This window comes from Melospiza melodia, chromosome 3, assembly GCF_035770615.1.
Source record: "Melospiza melodia melodia isolate bMelMel2 chromosome 3, bMelMel2.pri, whole genome shotgun sequence".
NCBI classification, from domain to species: domain Eukaryota; kingdom Metazoa; phylum Chordata; class Aves; order Passeriformes; family Passerellidae; genus Melospiza; species Melospiza melodia.
Window position 1 is genome coordinate 1,521,301 of NC_086196.1, and position 19,940 is coordinate 1,541,240.

At 39.0% G+C, this 19,940-nt stretch overlaps 1 protein-coding gene across 6 annotated transcripts in view; it reads right to left on the minus strand.

Moving 5' to 3' along the window:
• The window catches only part of SNX14 (sorting nexin 14), a 45,161-nt gene extending 25,461 nt beyond the window's left edge, over positions 1–19,700 (minus strand). For 3 of the 6 annotated variants that reach the window (XM_063150607.1, XM_063150606.1, XM_063150605.1), the window contains exons 1-9: positions 19,571–19,690; positions 19,369–19,489; positions 18,468–18,541; positions 18,277–18,355; positions 11,651–11,694; positions 6,931–7,018; positions 3,284–3,368; positions 884–1,040; positions 531–606 (exon numbers count right to left, since the gene is read on the minus strand). In XM_063150607.1, the coding sequence (XP_063006677.1) occupies positions 531–606; positions 884–1,040; positions 3,284–3,368; positions 6,931–7,018; positions 11,651–11,694; positions 18,277–18,355; positions 18,468–18,541; positions 19,369–19,473 (708 nt within the window). In that variant the 5' untranslated portion in view covers positions 19,474–19,489; positions 19,571–19,690. Of the gene's footprint in view, positions 1–530; positions 607–883; positions 1,041–3,283; positions 3,369–6,930; positions 7,019–11,650; positions 11,695–18,276; positions 18,356–18,467; positions 18,545–19,368; positions 19,490–19,570 lie in introns of all 6 variants that reach the window. The other 3 variants (XM_063150603.1, XM_063150601.1, XM_063150604.1) reach the window with 2 other exon arrangements.
• Positions 19,701–19,940: the final 240 nt, after the last annotated feature.

A 19,940-nucleotide genomic window follows, 5' to 3' on the forward strand; every position in this document is an offset into this window, starting at 1 on the left:
TGCAGCCAGGTGATGCCTGCATAAGCACTGTCATTCTGCCTATTAAAATACATGTATATATCAATACAAGGATGGCAGTGCTGCAGCTTCAGAAATAAATGCCCTCTGATTTGCAGAATTGAGGGAAAAAAATTGATTTCAATACAGTTGCAAAAAATGCTGGTTACTAAGACTGCTATAAAGATCCACAGAGCTAGAGTCCAAGTAATCAAGCCCTTTTTAAATGTAGCAATAGCAACTTGTAGATGTTTACATTTAGCACAGCATCCTCCCATTTGACAGCAGCTGTAATCCTTTACTGAAAAATGCATTCTTAAGAGACCACACCAATACTGTTATTTCAGTCAGTTCAGTGAGTTAATTCATATGAACAAACAAAAAAATTGGCCACAATATTTCTTTTTCTTTTATCTAGTCAAAATGCACAGCAAGTTAAGTCATTGCACATAATTTGCTTTACCACAACATACTTAGCAGGTAAACAGTAATTTTGAATAAATTAAGATTATTCTTGTGCTCCAAAGTCTTACAGGGTCAGCTAAGAAATCCAGTGAGGGAAGGAAAACTGAACCAGGGAGAATCTCTCTAATCAGAAGGGCCAGGGATCTGAAAAGAAAATAGAAGAAAGAAAATAAAAATCCAAAGCAATATTAGATTACCTAAATTTCTAAGTGAAGTTTCCAATTCTGTCATAAACTACTGGGAAATATTTTAGGATTTCATAATACCATAAGCAAGCTATTTTAAGACAAATCCAAAAAAAAAAATCATAAAAAAGGGGTGAGAAGGAAGATGACTGTGAAGTTCATTCTTTCATTTTCCAAAATGATTGTACTACATAATATGGAAACATTTTAAACACAATTCTAAGTAATTTATATACCTGCATTCTGTTGACTTTGGGGGCAAAATATAAGGAAAAAGAAGTTCAGTAAGTTTTCTCAAGTAGTGAAGTTCATCTCTTCGGCTTCTCAAAGCAACATGCAGTTCTGGTCCATATTCTTCTAAAGCAGCTTGCTGCAAAAATTCCGCACTTTTTACTGAAAGTAAAAAACAGCATCACAGAGTTGCTTCAGCTTTTTCTTACTGGTAAACAAAAGATAATTGGGTGTTTGAGCTAAAAAGTTAGTATTTGTAGTACACACACAACTGCCAAAGGGATAAAATGTTGAAATTTTATGAAAGAACCTTGGCTTAGACTTTGAAGCCATGCTATGTAAAAATAAAACCTCACACTGAAATAAGAATTCCTTCACCAAACAGTTGCAGTTTGCATAGTATCCAGAATGCTCTCTCATTTATCATTATATATAAATATATATAAAATAATATAAACTTTTATTTATACATTCAGTTTATATACACATATAAACTAAATATAAAAACTCAGCATCTGGATTCTCAAAAAAACTGCATTGTGCAAAGTCTGCCTCTAATTGCCTTTTTCCTGACCTTCTTCATGATCTCCATTTTTTTTGGCCTATGACACAATCTGAAATCAACGTAAACTTTTACTCAATCCTGTAGTATCTGTTTCCTCCTTAGAACATTTAAAAACAAATGTGAAGGAGCATACATTTTAAACACAGGGTGAAACAAGCCAAAACCTTCAGGAGGATATGCTAGAGTACTGCCTCCTAAATTACGGTGGAATTGAAAGAACACATCTTTATCAGATTAAAAACTATAGATATTAATTAGAAGCAACAATGTTACATTTCTTCAGATCACTTCAAAGGCAAGAACTGAGCTGCTATAAATCACGCCTAGCTGAACTAGCAATGTGGCACAGCCTCATGCCAACACCACCACCAGGCATAGTGAGGTGTGTAATATATTCCTCAGCTACCCTCAAAGTTAAAGCTTATTCCCAGCATATGAGAGAAGCCTGCTGGCTTGCCTTTCACAGCCAAAACCCAAGAGTGGTATCAGCTGACAGAGGGGGTGCAGGAATATACATGACCTGGTAAATCTGCCTAGCTGGTGTCACTAAAAGCAGAGAGAAGGAATGCAGCCTCTAGCGAGGGCAGGTAATGAATTGTGGAGGTGTCTGTGCAAATAGGAATTATTAAGAGAGGTAAGGGTAACAAGAGCAGGAGAAAAGGAAATACCTCCTAAAAGCAATCCACTTGAAAAGGATTTAGAAAATAAGGAGAAAAGGCTAGGCTCAACTAGCAACCAAAGCAGGGTCTGAAAGCTGCCTCTGAACCATGTACTGTGATGGCTGCTTTAGCAATGTTTACTAGAAAGTGCTACTAAAAGTAATTTTCAGTTGCTGCTTCACATATCTACCCTTAGCAAAAGAGTCTTTTTTTTTTTTTTTTAATACTGAGAAAAAATGGCTATATTTACAATGTTGTACATATAAAATACAGTTCTTTACTGCTAAAGAAAGTGTTTCCAACTCCTTGGTAGAAATCAAAGGAAACATGAAATTTGGCATAAACAGCACTTCAAGATTATCTATCTTGAAATTGTTGTTGTGCCATGAAAGACATCCAACATGATTAAACTATGTCTCATTACTCATCTTAATCATTAACACTACTCACAGGACCAATGACATGTATTTATGGATATCAAGCAGACATTTGGAGGGAAAGAAGAAAAGTTCATGACTCCAGTTAAAGTAAACATCAACACTTAAAAACTGAATGAAACCACATTTAGTAGATACAGCACTGTGGAACAAAGCCAGTGGAAAAATAATAGCAACAGCAAGTGCTTCCAACTATTTCTTCTATGTGCAGTTTAAATACAATTTTTACATCAGGCTTGTGAAGATACTCTTATCTTGGATAACAAATATGCTTTTATGAGACTTTTTGCTCAAAGTCTCTCCATGGCTTTTCAACATATTACAACTTCACTAATGCATATTTCAAATCATTCTATCTATAAGAGCTATGAGGTACAGTGCACAGATGTACAAATCCCTTCATCTACAACTGCTCATCTGGAACATAAAGGAAAAACTTCAAGAAGCATTCCTAAATGATCTTGACTGCTCTAAATAGACAAAACCCATATTCCTGTTCACCCCTGTACAGAGAGAGAAATTTTGTATTTTTATTGAGGCAATAAAAATCAAAACAGAGAATACAATTATGTACTTTTTCCCTATTTGCCTTCGCACCCACCAGAAGAAAAATGCAAAAGGACCTGATTTTTAAAAAAAGAGGCCATAAGGATAAACAGACAAAGTAATATAATCTCAAACATGCATAAAAGAATATTCATACCTGGCCTTTGAAACTGGCAACATATTAAGTCTTGACATTACCTTTTTGCCTGGCCTTGGCTATTACTTCAATGTGTTTCATTGCTGCCTTGAGCATCTTCTTCGTTACAACCGTTGGAATGTCCACCTAAAGAATAATTTCAAAATCAAACCAAAACTGTTCTATCCCCTCCCCCCCAAAAAAATTTATTACAGACAACCATCAAACAGTAACTTGCTTATATGCTGTGGTTTGAACCATAAAATAAACCATTAAGAAATAATCAAAAATTCTCTAGGTGAGCTGACAGTGTCCAAGGTATATAAAAACACACAGAACTAAATGCCATAAACAACACAGTTAACACATTTATTGCCAACTCATTCCCATTATGAATTTTTCATTGCAATAAATAAAACAAGGCAGTGTGACTTTTGAGTCACAGTAGATGAAACCCAGCTCCATGGGACCACCAATTTGACCACCAGCAAAAGGAATCAAGTTAACTATGCTCTGCTTCTAACACTTGCATGCCTTAACACTCTACAGTTGCGTCCACGAGGACTAAAACCAAAGAGAAACCTTCCTACATACAGGCAGAAAAAATGTGATGGCAGAACCAAAAGAGAATTTGAGTTACACAGTCAAAAGACCATTAGTGCCAAAACCAAAACCATGTGATCATAAGCCAAACAACAAACATGTATGATTTAATAAAGGATTGTATTAGGGTCCTGCATTTCTATTTTCTTTGGTGGCTACAAAAATGGAAGGAGAACAATCCAGGCACAAATGACTTTGGGCTGCCTTAGCCCTGCTCCAAACAGGCTCTGATCATGGTGCTCATGGCTGTATCCAAGCTGGTGCTGAAAACCTCCTGAGTTGAACACAGTCACCTCCTCCAGCCCCAAGTCATCTGGGTGGCCCTCTCGTTGAACCTGCTCCACTTTCTTGTAAAGTGTCCAAAACTGGATTAGTATCCTACACGCCATCCAAAGAGCATCCAGTGAAGGCAGATAATCACTTCCTTGATTTTATCTGCTCCTGTCACTACAGCCCAAGATGCTGTTGGTGTTTTAAGCTGCCACTGATGGCTCATATTCAGCTCACAGCCTACTATGGGCCCAGGTCCTTTGCAGCAAGCACAGCTTCTCCCTGAACCCAGTCACTCTCCAGCCTGTACAGTTTCAAGGAACTCTTTATCACCTGCAAGTTTTCACAGAAACTCATCTAGAAGGTGATTTACACTTCACATACTCTTTATTTTAAACAAGAGACACCTTAGAGATGCAAAAACATGCACCTGTAAGTGCTCAAAATCTAACAATTCTAACCAAGTTTCTTTCCTAATGGAGGAATCCCTCCTTGATACAGCATCTTGCCAGACAAGAGACAATGCAACTGCAAAGGCCACCAGAGCCAAGAGAAAAACTGGTGTTTTTTTATTCAATTGTACAAGGAGAATATTGCATATTCCTGCACACTCCCCTATAATATTTGAGGTGCACAGCTATGACCTGACCTGGCCAGCCCCGACAAGCCAGTACAATTGACTGGAGCTGCCTAAAAGTAAGGTCAGCTCCTGTTTACAAGCACAAAGGGACAAGCTTCTGCTTATCAATGGAAAATCCTGTCTTTTGTGCCTCACATTCCAACAGTAATTTCTAGAAATGAAGAGTTTCCTATGGCAAATAAGGATAGGGCAGTGTTTCTTCCTGCAGAGGTAACTCAAAGAGCACAGTCAAGGAAATTGTTACCAACTCTGCAGCAGACACTGTGAACTTCTGTCAAAAACTTCCATCAGATGCGGGGTTATCTATACTATACCATACAAAGGTGTGGTATAACACTTCCTTTTCCCTTCAAAATCCATAACCAATCCAGCAATGGCCACAGCAAGGAAAATCCAGATTTGAAGTATTTCAGCATATTAGAGTTGACTGGCCTGAAGTGCTTCTAATTTAATTCAACAACCATGCTTTGACCTAGGCAGCCTTAAACAGAAAATAAAAGCATTCCTTCCATTAAAGCAATTTGTAATTTTAAGTCTCAATTCAAAAGTACAATATTCTCTGGCAAAAAAAATATAAAGATATAATGTAAAAAATGAAAAAAAGCCTGTGTTTTCTCACACAATTCTTCCTTAATTTAAACATTTTATCTCTATTAGTTAGAACTATTGCTTTCAAGCATTTAATAATAAATCCAAAACAGAGTACAGCTGTTTGGCAAGATATACAACTATTTTATTTTTCAACTGATGATGACTAATTTCTCCTCAACATATGCATTTCTGTGATTAACTCTATTTTGTAGGTCCCCTGACAGTGCTTAATACTGGCTTGATTGTTTGTTGCACACACTGCCTACCCAGAGAACTGAAGACACGACATTTAAATGCTCACTGTCAAAGGCAGAGATGGTAAATTAGCACTCTGCTTCAAGGTGCTGTAACTCACTACAGATATCCCAATCAATGGCTCATTGCATGATCAATACAGGGGACATGGTCACTTTCTGAGTCAACAATGGATCCATGCACAATGCAACTAACACCAGCAAGCATTACAACTCCAAATTAAATTTTAAGACCTTGGTCTAGATTTTCACTTTGAAGCTTTACTCCACTTTCACACCTCCATACAATATCTGTGCTACACAGACATTTCCTAATCTTCTCCCATGTCCATTTTAAAAAGTAACATGCCTGATTTAGAGTAAACAAGAAAGTCGTCTGGATTTTATTTGTAAGAAGGAGAGAATCACACTGTTAATAAGTCATCACAGGGTACATGCACAACTTGTAGCTCAGGAAAAAAATGCTGTTAGTAAGGAGGGGGGGAAAAGACACATATTTATGGTCGTGGCTCCAACAGAGAGGCCAGCACTGACTAATTCTGGAAATTGAGTTAGCAACCCTTTCTGCTTAGAACAGCCAAATAGTTAGAAGCAATTCCTGTGAAACAGGCTTGGAGCACTTTACCAGGAAATAGCTGTGCTGTTAAAAAGAGAGCACACAGAAAAAAAGTATATGCTAATAGATTAAACACATAAAATAAAAACTCGTAATCTTTAGCTCTCAAAATGCTCCTGAAGAACTGCATTAATGTAAGAACCACATCTGTTTTAATTCTTACAGTAACCTGGTCACCTAATGACAGTCTTCTTTATAGACAATGTAAGGGCCTTGTTTGCATTTTAAGAAGACAAGCGAGCAGAAGCTATAACACAGCTCACCATTTCCCAGTAGGTTTTTTTCAGTAATTCCCAAAATGGTTTCCACTTGGATTAAGTCACCAAAAGACAGCTAAAAGATCACAAGGTTTTAATAATGCCTTGCACCGGTGTAATAAATATATCCATTTGCAAGAACTGGGGAAAGGTTTGAGTCACAAGGGACCTTCACAGATCACTTATTCCAATCCCCTGCCATGGCAGGGACATCTTTCACTGGAACAGGTTGCTCATATTCAACACAATGCGGAACACTTCAAATGATGAATCTTCAGAGATGGTTTACAACTAGGAAGGGGATAAGTTCCAGAAAGATGGGGCAGAGACCACAAAGAAGTGACCTGGATGGTTAGAAACAACCTACAACATAGGGCTGACATTGGAATCACAATTAAAAAAAATAAAGAACTCACAAGAGAGGGATAACAATTAATTCTGATGGAAAACCAAGACTAATACCTTTAAGTCACCTTACCTTGTGAATTCTTCGAACTAAGACAGATGCAAAAAACCGCAGTGTCCCTCTCAGTTCATCCACTGAGGACTCATCATCGGTAATATTTCTGCAGTGTTTCAAAGCATGGCATATGAGAAAACAGAATAAAATAAATTTCTATTAATCCAACCACAATACATTTGGCACTATTAAAAGCATAAGAACAAGAACGTTCAAAAGTGATACTTCAGCTGGAATGAACTGAAATGAAAGCTGCCAGAGAGTCAGCAGTCTTCTGTCTGAGGAAAATACACAGCATTTCCACAATGTCTGTGCACACAACAGCTTAAGAAAAACATCAGGAAATTGCAATCATATACCAATTCCTGCTACCATATAGTATCTGCACAATTTTGACTGAGTAAAATCTAACCTAGTTTCTACACAGAGAAACATATTCCAAACTCAATGGTATAAAGGAAATTGAAATTATTTAAAGTGGCTTCTGCTTGGAAGCAAAGAAGAATTTAAATAGATTTCCAAATCGCTGTCAAAATATCATCCAAACTTTTAATCTGGCTTGCCAGTTTCCATCCACTTCAATAGAATATGTTCAGTGAAAACTCACGGTAAAAATAATAAAATGTGATTCAGGAAGAAAAATACCTAAATCCATGACTTTTTTTGAAAATTGAATGAAAACAGGAAATACACTAAGTCTTAGATGAAGAAACTGCATCTAAACTGAGTGGAAAAAGATCACGATGCCAGCATTCCACAAAATGCAAGGGAAAACCAAAAACCTATCAGTTATTAATATGAACTTCAGAGCATGACTAATATATTGGTAAAACTGAACTATAACAGCTGAATAATGACAAAACAAAGGAAGTTGCATCCAGTTTTAACTAATGATCATATGCAAGAACCATCACACTTCTGGTGATAAATTAGTGTAGTAAGTAGAAATATTACTTGTGTTATAAAAGAACACTACAAGCAAGAACAGGACATTTAAAAATGACTTTTAAAATTATGCATAGAACATTTTATATTATTCAGTATCCAACTTTTAAAGCACTTTTAGCCTGGGTTACAGAACATTCAAAGGCATGTTGATGATGAGCAACCAGGTAAATACACTAGAGATACCAGTGACCTGAGAGTCAAAGTATGTAACTAATTGCATGAGAAAACACCTCAAAGAAAGCAGCCTGGCACAAGAAACACAATTATCCTGCAACTGCTAATCACATGCAGATAAGAACACTGTAGGGGAAAGTTTGGTTTAAGATCAGCAGCTGATATTTTATATGCAATATGGTTAGAAAATACCCACACTGCCAAAGGGATTAGCATTGCCAAGGGGTTGGCAAACCAACTGTATTATGGTATTACTAGCACTTGACAGACAGGAAGATACATGAAGTAATTTGGACCAAGAAGTTGTTATTTTATTGACAGTTGGATAACCAGTATCTTGGCTAGCTCAACTTGGACACAGCTTCATGCCACATATTCTCACAACAGATTTGCAAAGACATTGTTTTAATCACCAGCAGACTGAAGACTGGCAAAAAAAACATCATGAACCTGTAAAATGTCAAATCTCCAGTGACTCAGGGGAAAGTCCAAATAACCCTCTTGGAAACATTTTAAAAGCTGGCTGTGTTTTCCCAGAACTTTAGAAATATTAATTGTAAACAGTTACAGAGTCTAATGTCTCAAGAGAGATACACCCAACTGCTATTGCATGCAAAGCCTTATGGGATCCACTGATAAATGAAAATCATATACAAATAACAAAGTGATATTTTTCCTCTGTGTGTCAATTATTCTTAAAAAACTTGGCTAACTCCTTTCAAAAAGATGTAGAAAATAAGTCACAAGCTAATAAAAATGTACAGCTATGGTTTGTAACTCAACAAAAATTCTAAATTTTTCTTGCATTACTTGCATTTAAAAAGAACTTTAATTTAAAATAGAAGCAGCTCCACATGTGAAAACACTGTGTTTAGTCACCATCAAAGAGAAATGTTTTCATAGTAATGTATCACAAAAATGTGGTAATTACTGAATTCTGTCCTAATCTGAGAGAACTGGAGTTGCAGTACCATCAATGACCAAAAATATTTAGTAAGCAAGAGTGACCCATTCAAACTTTAAACTCTATTTAAAATAAGGTCAGTATAAGTAAGATATTATCTAGTCTTGCTGTACAGCATAAGCAATAGACTTAGACCCGTGTTTTGTAGCTCTGCAAACTTGGCATTACTTACAGCTATGTTTGATTCTTCTCATACCGTTGAAAAAAAATCTTATTATAACCAGTATAAATACTTTGAAAAATAAAAAACAAAAATGCACATAGGTATAATGACCTATTTCAGTAGAATTCAATGGATTTTAAGCACTAACCCTCATTCCCCTAAAGTGGTCCAAATTTAGGACCCGCTTAAATTTTAACCTGTTAATAAAAAATTAGAAATTCTTACACCATTTATTAATGAAACAAAGATAAACCAGTTTTTATATGCTTACAGCACTTTTATTCCTAAGCAAAAAATCCATGATTTTATCTTGCAACCCACCCCGGAAACATAACACTTCCCAGGCTTCTGACTGAGATACATCCTGGTAACACTAATGTCCAAGACAGCATCAGTTGGCACAGCACATAAAGCAAAAACCAAGGTCGTTGAAAAAATAAATAAATAAAAATTAAAGAAAAAGGTAGCTTCTATGCAAAATCCATTCACATGAAAGGCAGAGCAGCTATCCCAAGGAATTATGCCTGAACTTTTCTATGCAAAGGAACACAGCCAAGTGTTTTAGCAGCCTATCTGTCAAGCATGAATTGCCTGCTAGTGCTCACCCAGCCACGCTGCTAAATAAGGAGAGCGTGGAGCAAAGGCTCTGGGAAGAATTAACCTGAGTTAGGCTTATTTGCTCAGAAAACAAACATGCCCTGGATGCATGAATTCTATTTCTCAAGTGATGTGAGCTCTGCCAACAGTGCAGGCACAACTAGAGTAGGAAAAATCAGAGCTGACATGCTCTACAAGCCAGCTCTCAAACTATGGCACACAGACACAGTTCAGGTCTCCCTGCACAAACCCTGCTGGAAACACCTGAATGTTCAGATTAAACAGGGTCCCATCTGACATTACTACTGTTAAACTGAAACCAGTAAGCCTTGCAGGACCAAGCTGCTTCCTGTAGAACTGCTTGGACATCACAGCACTCACTGTAGATCACTGAAGTCCTGGTATTTCAGGTTCACGTGAACCTGAAATTTAACAACCTTCAGGCTGTTGGATTTCATCAGCACAGTGTGAATTTATGGAACTAGCTCAAAATCCAGAGGTACAGCCATGCAGAATTTAAGACAGGGCAGGAACACCTACACTGCTCAGCAGAGAGCAAGATGGAGCTCAATGTAGGCTGGTTGGCTTCAGACAAGGTGTACTTTACACTGCATTTCTAACATTACAGATATAGTGAATTATTATCCCCACCAGATGATGTATTCCAGACTTCCACTGCCTTGGGTGTCAGAGAGGTAAGTAATTGGTGGAAGCCAAGTTTTCTTGTCACTCCACAACGAAGACATTAAAGACACTTTCCACCAGCCAAGAAAAAACTGTTTTCCAGTCATGAAATACAGGAGATGGTTGCTTTACATTTGTTACTTTAACAACAACCCGATAGAACATGCTCTAGTTTTCTGTATTTGAAAATTTAAAACCTCGAGGTTTCCAATTTGCATTCACAAGACATGGTGCTAAAGCTCCCTCTGCTGTTTGCATCAGCAGTGAAGTTTTACACTTCAGCACATTCAACACACAAAGTTAGAGGTGAGATGGGCAGGTATTGGTCACAATCAAAACCCAAGAGACAAAGAAGTCTGAACAGTAAATTTTGGGTCCCAGAGACAGAAAAAAATCCAAACGACACAGAGTAAAAATAAAAGGAAGCATACTTTTTTTAGGACAAATTGAACTTTCCGTTCAATGAAAAAGTCAAATTCAGAATTAAGGTAAGATGTTGTTTTAACACATTAATGCCAGCATTATCAGTTATAATATTTTAATATCTTCTTACAAAGCATTGCAAAGCACTATAATATATATATAAAAGTACAAGGAAGACAACCCGAAAGAAAAAAAAACAACACAGAAAAAATAATCAGCCACAGTCCTTTTTTTTATTCACTATTTTATAGTTATTTACAGCACTAGTGTATTCAGCACAACATAGTCACCAACAGTCTTAAAAGTTGGAAATTTATGAGATGATGTCCAAGAAGTTGGCCATAGGTAGTTTAAATATCTTTTCTTTAAAACCCTGCAAAGTTTGTTTTTTGGTTGCTTTTTCTTTTTAGCAATGTGATAGATCAGTATGCTTCTAATCTGGAAACTTCAAAGGTACTGACAGGTTGAATTTCCACACAGATTTTCATCAATCTGTATTTAGTTCCAAGTAAGAGTTATCTCAAAATGAACATAAAAAAATAGAAAATCTAAAAGTGGTTTTAGGATGAAATCCGAATTTCAGAACCACCTCTATTATAACTAAACTATCAAAAGATCTATTCTACTCAGCTAGGAGACAATAAAACAATGATTCCTAGCAATCAAAAGGGTCCTTTATCTTTCACTAAGGAAAGAGAAATGTTTATTTTCAGGTGTCAACTTCTCAAACAGGTTGATAAATATTTATGATATTAAAAATAGTAACTTTTAGGTAAAGCTCGTACCTGTACCATGGATAAATAAAGTTTTCCAGCACCAACTCAAGCACCTGTGCAGAACAAAGACAACCATGTTACAAAATAAACAGTTTACTACAAATCTTTGTTAGAAGAGTTAACATCACAAGCACCTTCCAAAACTCATAGGACATAATTTATACATGGTAAAACATAAAAATGTGTAAGTTGTGACCCTGTTGCTAGATCAACCATTTAGCATTGTGATCAGTACTTTGGGCAACTAACATCAAAGTGATGCTTTCATCAGATATCAGCACGAAACATCTGCCACAAGTACTATCAGTAACATGAAGCACAGTGTCATGGCCACTGTCAGGCAAATGCTACAAAAACTGTAATCTCACCTTAAACAGCCCATCCCTACATTTTCAGATCAGTCCCTGTTCTTTTCTGGCACAGCACGGAGGGTCCCACAGGCACAGTTACATACTACCCTTACACACACCTGCATCCCTTCTCACCCAGCCTCCACCTGCAAGACGGGACAGGCATTCCTGCATGCTCACCACTCTCAAAGAAAGCAAAAGAATAGTCATAAATAGCAATTCCTATGAAAGCCATCTATAACAAGGAAAGAGACAGAAGGATGCAGTATTCTTAAGATTCCTCTTCCTTCAGTATAGCCCCAAGATATCACCCACACTACCTTCTCCCACTGCAACTTATCCCTCAATTTGAATCAGGGTTTTAGAGATCAGCTCATCCCCAACAACACCAATGCTGATGAAGGGAGTAAGAGAGAATACATGTTGCTATGTGAGGCTCCTCAGCCAGGTTCTGCTGAAGGAAAGGTTTTTCAAAGCCACTGTGTACAAAGAAAAATATGAAGTCTGTTTGAAAGGAAAGCTGAAGGTACCAGCTGATACACAAGTGTCATTTATGAGAATAAGTGCTACTCTTCTTACAAGATGTGCTGCTGCACTCATTCACACTGCAAGAATTCAAGACTTACTAAATTTATACTATCTTTAGGGTACTACATGCCTCTGCTCCTCTCATGATTATAAAAGCATACTCAATAAAAAACACACAAGGCCTTTTTAATTCTTCTCAACTCTTCAGACCTGAGCAGCTCAAGAACACTCTTCTTCTGTCTTCACTAGTAAGAATATCACCTACTCAGATTGGATAAGATACTTTCTCTTTTCCAGCTGTTCCATTTCAGTGATTTTCTTCCCCTCTCTCTGAAGAGACGTCTTGCAGCTTGGGATAACATTAGATGTCAGTGTCTTTTCTCCTACCCTTATGTGCTACAGCAGTAACAGACCTCAAAACTGTAATACCATCGTGTGTTAATGATGGATGGGTAAACAAAATGTTTTATCATGTTGTCGTGTGAATCCCCATCCCCCATCTTGTATTTCCATTTAAAAGCAGGTGGAAGGGTAAGGGAAATGACAACAGATGCTTCAATTCCCAGTCTAGAAGAAATTAAGAAATCCCAGGGAACCTTCTATGGAAGTCAATCTTCAGACAATAGAAAGCAGACCTCATCCAGCTCCAGTCAGCAATCACAGGCCATTAGCCATAAAAGCAGTATATTAAACTACTTAACCCAATTTCCCTGATGCCTTCCATAGCACTGCCACTACATGAGCCACAATTTGCTCCACAGAAATCTCAGTCTCACAGGTATGGTGACACTATTTTTCCTCAGGCAGAGTTTCTAACAAAATAAACCTCTTTCAAGGCTCAAAGTGCACTCTTCAAAAGAAATGCCTTACAGAAAGCTTGCAAAAAAAACCTGTCTATTAAAGGAGCCCTTCTCCTTCTTCCTCCACTTTTCCTCTGTGCTTCCCCATCAGAAGCAACAGCAGCAGAGCAACTTCTGTTTGGAGTGGAAAGTGCACTTGCTGAGCCTTCAAGCACAGAACAGTACATTCAAAGGTATACAATGAACTCCTCTTGAAACAGCTTTCTTCATTTATGACTACTATTTTTGAACTGAGAGCCTGTCTATCAAGTTTTCCATGAATGTGCCACTACAAATTCAGTTCATTTGATGCTAACATAACTTATTGGCCCTCCCTTTCTCTATAGTCCTATGGGGGCCTCTGAAGGCACTTGAAGAATTGTTTCCAACAGAGAGAGATCTGATCCTTATTGCTGCCTGAGCAAAACACAGTTCTGAGATTCATCTTCCCATGGTTACTAAATAAGCAAGGAAAGTGCAAAACCTGATGATCCTTCCCACTCAAAAGTGGAAGACAAAGTCTCCTTCAGATTCATCCCATGTTGTAGTAAGTGAGTCCCAGCTGAACCATTTTACAGACTTACCAGTGTTTCTCTTCCACAGCCACACTGTAAGTGCAAGCTTTATGGTACTGCTTCCACAGAACACTGCAGACAAACCCACCAGACAAAGACACAGGGACAGCATGCACACAGACAGACAGCTAACTCAAAATGCACTTTTCACTGGAGTCCACTTATTGCTGATAAGATATCAGAAGGCAAGACACATTCTACTAGGAGTCAGGTTACCTATATGGCCCTAATAAAACATGTGTGGGCACAGAAAGCAGCCCCTACTTGCAAATTAATTAAACACATGGCAGAGGCAGTTAAGTATGATGCTCCATTCCACCAAGGTGTTGAACAGAAGTTAAAGCAGAGCTACTGTGTGAAATCATCCCTACTGCAAAAATGGAAGTGCTGAAGAAGTAATAAGCCATTATTACTGCCACTAACTTTTTCAAGGCATGTAGTCCATACCGGTTTTCCTTCAACCCTATCAGCATTCCAGGCTGTATAAGTGCAATTGTGCTTGACAGAAAAATTGGCCACATCATCCACTGCACTTTCATGAAGCACTGGGGAAGCAGGACATGTGCACCCACTTCCATTCTATCAACAACTAAAATATTATTCAGGCTCAATTGCTCACATTGCACACACACCAATGAAGTAGATGGGACACCTCAAAAAATGACAGCTAATGAGAAGCCATTTCCTTGTCTGTAAAGTATTATCCTCCAGTTTTAAATACAAATGATGAGTCATTCCATTTAAAGCCTACCTATTTTTCAAGCATTTTGCAAAATGACTGGTTCTACTATGCGTGGGCAGCTTTGAATTGGAAAAAGATTACAAGTGCAAAACCAAATACAGCAGGTAGCAATATAAGGAGCAGCTGAATTAAAAAAAAAAAAAAAGAAAAATTATTTTCTAGCATGCACTGCAACACTGCAAGCTAGTCAGTCTTTGCTGCTGAGACAAGCTTTTTGGGGACTGCCACACAACTGACCCCAATTGTCAGGAGGAGGAACTGTGCAGATGAATGATGCTGAATCAGTGGCAGGTCAGAACTACCAGGCCCAATCACAACAGAAAGGAGCAAGGATTTGATACATAAACCACAATAACAGTTCTAAAGCCTTAAAAGACAGCACAACCTGACAGCTGAGGCCACTTTCTGGGAGTAGAACAAGCCACTCCAATAAGAAAGCATACAGTCCATTGTGCTAGTGCAAGAGTTCAGGACTTGCAAAGAGCACATTCAAGCAACAACTGATTTCTTGTCAGGCATTTGTCTATTTCTTGCTTTTAGAAAACAAAAACAAAAAAAAATCAAAACAACTCAGTCCCATAAAGGAGTCAAAAACCTGAGAAGAATTAAATGGGATCAAAAGACAGCAGCATCTTGATCCAGTGAGACTTTTTTTCACCATGCTGATAAAGTGTAGCTGAGCAGCTTTCCACAGATTTGACTTGCAACCGTCTCTCACATAGCAAAAATGAGATTGCATAAAAGAGAATTGAATCCTGTTGTTCTGGTAATGAATTCATCTTTTTCTCTACAATCTGTAGCACCTGGATTATACACAATGTAAAACTAACCAACTGATATCATGTCCTAATTCAAAAAGAAAGAAAACATTGAAGAAACAAGCATAATGCAAAATGGATTAGAAACTGGAAACAAAATTAAAATTAGGTGACTGCATTATTTTTGTGCAAGATACAGCCCAAATTATGAAACACTGGATGGATGCATGGTTGAGACAGTTTAGCATTCAACTGTAAAAACAAACATAAACGTGGAGGGAGGAATGTTCAGGCACAGGTTCTGTTATTCTTCTAAACCACGCACAGCAGCTGAATGGACTAAAACAAGGCTGCAAACGATTAAGAATTTGCAAAGTGAGACAAACTATCATCACAATCCAAGACAGAAAAATCCATACTTGTGAGGAAAACTTGGATTTCTTCTGATTTGAGTGTGTATTAAATTATTCTGAAAGCACTTGAAAAACACAAGCTTGAAGGCTCTGCACCTGGCTCAAATTAGAAACATTTGGAAATGAGGATATTGCCAAAATTCTTCAAGCTGCAAAAAAATAACTAGAAAAATTAAAACACAATAAAAAAATTCCTAAATTATTCCAAGTATTTGAAGAAACTGCTTTTTAGAAACAGACCGCACTCTGCACTCCTTTAGAATCTAATTAACCTTAATTCAATTCACACTGTATCAGCTTCTCTCTAATGTATGACTAACCCACAAAAGAAAATAAGAGCAGTCTCTCCTTCCAACCTGAAGCAGGCTATCCAATTCCAGGCCAGCATTACATGCTGCATCCTCAGAGCAGGTGGTGAAGAGGAATATGGTGTGGGCAGAACCCCTGGCTACCCTTTTAACCAGCAGAGAAGAGCTGCAGTGAGGAACCATGCAATGAGATTTCTCACCCCAAACAGTATCTGCCCAACACAGGTGAAAAAGGTGACTCACACTACTTGTTTGGGCCAGCTGAGGAGGGTGACCATGGCTCAATGCCCTGGAATGGTCCAGAACCCAGGGCTGGTTCTTCCCTCCAGGTAAGCACACAAAGGAGGTAAAGGAATGAGAAGCATGGCCATGGACACACATGACCCACACCTGCAGTGCTAAATAAAGCAGGGCCTGGGACGTGCCACTGAAGTGAAAAGCAACAGCAAAGAAAAGGTCACTATTTTGGTAAAAGCAGAACTACAGCAATCGCACGGAAAATGCCAAGAAGGTAACTGTGGTATCTACTCATATCACTTGCAAAGAGATACTACAAAGAACCTTCTCAGCATCAAATTCCCATTTAAGCCAAACAAGAAAATTTCCAGTTCTTCAGCATCTACAACATCCTTCATTAGACTGCCCCAGCTACTTGGTATCACAAATCCTAAAAATATTAAATGCACGGAAGCATTTATTTTACATTCTATTATTAAAGCAAGAGTCTATTGAAATCCTATTCAGCAATACTGTCATCTTAATACAGTTAAACTTATTTTAAAAATAAATTAAGTAGCTGTAAAAGAATAAATGTTTATTTCTGAAATCACAGAAGAAGTCACTTCATTCAACTAGTGGAAGTCAACAAGTTGTTACCTGTTCTTTTTAAAAAACAGTTTTCAACTGTCCATGCCTTCCTCAAGGTTTTCATTCTCCTCCCACTCCTTCAGTGGGCCATGCTTGGGACAGTGTCTCTCAGAGCTGAACAGAAGTGTCAGCTTATACCACAGACACACATGGCTCTGACTTCACACACCATGCTGCTAACTGCAAGAACTGACACACAAAAACAGACTCACTTCTGCCATGCCAGTTGTTCATCCTCCTCCCACAGAACCCCAAAGTTGGAATTATGAATAAATGGATATTAATCTACATATGTGCTTGTGTACCTTCCTAGCTTCAAAAAACACAAAGCTTATCTGTTTAGCTCCCAATACACTGCATCAATTACTAATCAAGGAAATAAAAAAACCAAGCACAACAAAAAAACTGCTCTTCAAACAGCTCTTTTTTTAAAGAGATTAGAACGAAATAAAATTTCTGATTTACAGTCTTGCTACAGAAAATACATATGCTGTTCTTCTTTGAGTAAATTCAGCAATTTCTTTTTAAAGAAAGGCTTTGTTACAGCTTTATCTGATGACTTTAAATAGATTCATGGAATGGTTTGGGTTGTAAGGGACCTGAAAGATCCTCCAGTTCCCAGACCCTGCCACGGGCAGGGACACCTTCCACTTGGCCAGGTTGCTCCATCCCACCTGGCCTCAAACACTTCCAGGGACAGGGCAACCAAAAGTTCTCTAGGAAACCTGTTCCAGCACCTCACCATGCTCACAGTAAAGAATTTCTTCTTAATATCTAATCCAAACCTACTCTGTCAGTTTGAATCCATTCCCCTATGCTCTTGTAATTTTTTCCATCTTTCTTGTAGAGTCCCTACCATCAAAATCTCATCTTCATTACAGAACTTTTGTAATTGGATCAACTCATCTTTTACCCTCAACTCCAAGAAACTAAGCAGGCTGAAATCCTTCATTTCTACTACACAGACATGCTCAATTTTAACTGATCTTTCCATTATTCTTCCCAATTTTACGCAGACATTTTTTCTGTGTTTTAGGTGCACCGCTACACAAGCAGTCCATGTTTAAAAGCAGGCCATCTTGGCTCCCTGCTCCCAGCAAACACTCCTTTGACTTGACTTGTATTGGAACAAGTTAAAACACCTGCAAGGTACATATGAACCATCTAGTGAACCATCTAGAAGCAAAAGGTTTCAAAGACACATAATAAAAACCCACAGAATTTTAACGTACTGAAGAAACAATGCACCAATTACCTCTGAAAGTGATGCATCAACCTTGGAAGGCACTTTCAGATCCAGCCATGGCTGATAGTTTTCCAGAAGCAAAGTAGGTCTGTAGGAGAGCATGGAGAAGTTTACGTAACAATGTGCAACTGACAGGTTCCTACTGCGATGTGTCAAAGGGCAGCAGTGCCAAGCTTAGGAGTGCCACACATGTAATTTACCTGTGCCTCTTGCATTTGACCTTGCCACACACAGCACAACTGTGACCATGGGGAAACAGCTCCGGCAATTCCAGCTGCTAAGAGATTTGGACAAGCTTACATTCTCCAAAATGATGACTCTAGTAACATAGCCAAACATTTGCAGATTTCCTTTCAGAGCATACTATTACAGAGAACTGAATAAAGACAAACTTATTCTTCCAGCAGGAAAACAAGATAACAAAGCATAGCATGAAAAACAACAGAATCTTTAAAGAAAAATGGCTTCTACTGAAACAAAGTGGGGACACAGATATCCTTTCACATCTCCACTCACCTCCCTGTACATTAATCAGTCTAGTAACAGACCAGATGGTTTCTCTGCCTTACTCATAGCCTTGAACTATTGCAACTATACCCTTTTAGCCCTATGAAATTCTACATTGAATTAAGTTAGAAAAGAGCAATTTGCTTTGGGAATATTTTTCTTTTTGAAGCGCAGTACTGCTTAGAGAATTTTGATTACAGTGAGCAAAGACTCATCACTGGCCTATGAAAAGGAGGGCATCTTTAGAAAAGAAAAAGCCCCCTTAAAGGAGCAAACAACAACATAGTTTCTCCACTGCCTGCTACTGAAATGCTCAAAACGTGCAATAAGAGAAGAAGGAAATAACATCCTTGGACAGCCCAACAACCGGCCTTGCAGCCGTACGTGGATTTGACGGGACTATACAGAAATACGCTAAGAATTCAAAGTCTTAATCATCATCTACTTGCCACAAAACACCTGTCAGCAGCAGTGTGTGAGCTGTACTGACGCACAATATTTCTGAAAGCAGCTAGGCTTAGACAATAATTGCTACTCCATATAGATTCTTATCGTATTTTTAAAAAGCACAAAACTCTTTACAGGCATATTTACCTTGGGTTTATATTTTATTGTGAACAGAAAATTGGGCAGGAGGGAGTCCGGTCCCAAGGAACAGTAGAAGGTGACGACGCCAGCCACGAAGGACCAGAAGACCATCAGAACATGAAGATACCTTACAGACACACAGGAAGGAAAAGCCGCTGGTGAGAAGGCGCAGCGCCGCCCGCGCCCGGCTCCCCGCCCGCCCGGTTACCGGTTCAGGAGGACGGTGGCGGCGCCCAGCCCCAGGAGGAGGCAGCAGGAGAGCGGGTACTGCCGGCACGTCTCCCGCAGCCCCTCGGCGCCCCGCAGCCGCCGCAGCAGCCGCCGCCCGGCCGCCCTCACGCCCCCCATGGCGGCCGCTGCCGCGCCGGCCGGGCCGGAGGCGGGGCCGCTTCCGCTGCCGGCGCCCGCTGATGGCGGCGAGGCCGCGACGGGCCCGCCTCAGGGGCCGCCGGGGCGGGGACGGCGGCGGGGGAGGAGCGGCGCCCGCGGAGCCCGCCGAGCCCCCGGAGCCGGGAACGGCGTCCGGGCAGCACCGCCGTGGCATTTGCAGCTGCGCCGTGTCACGTAGCGTGCTAAGC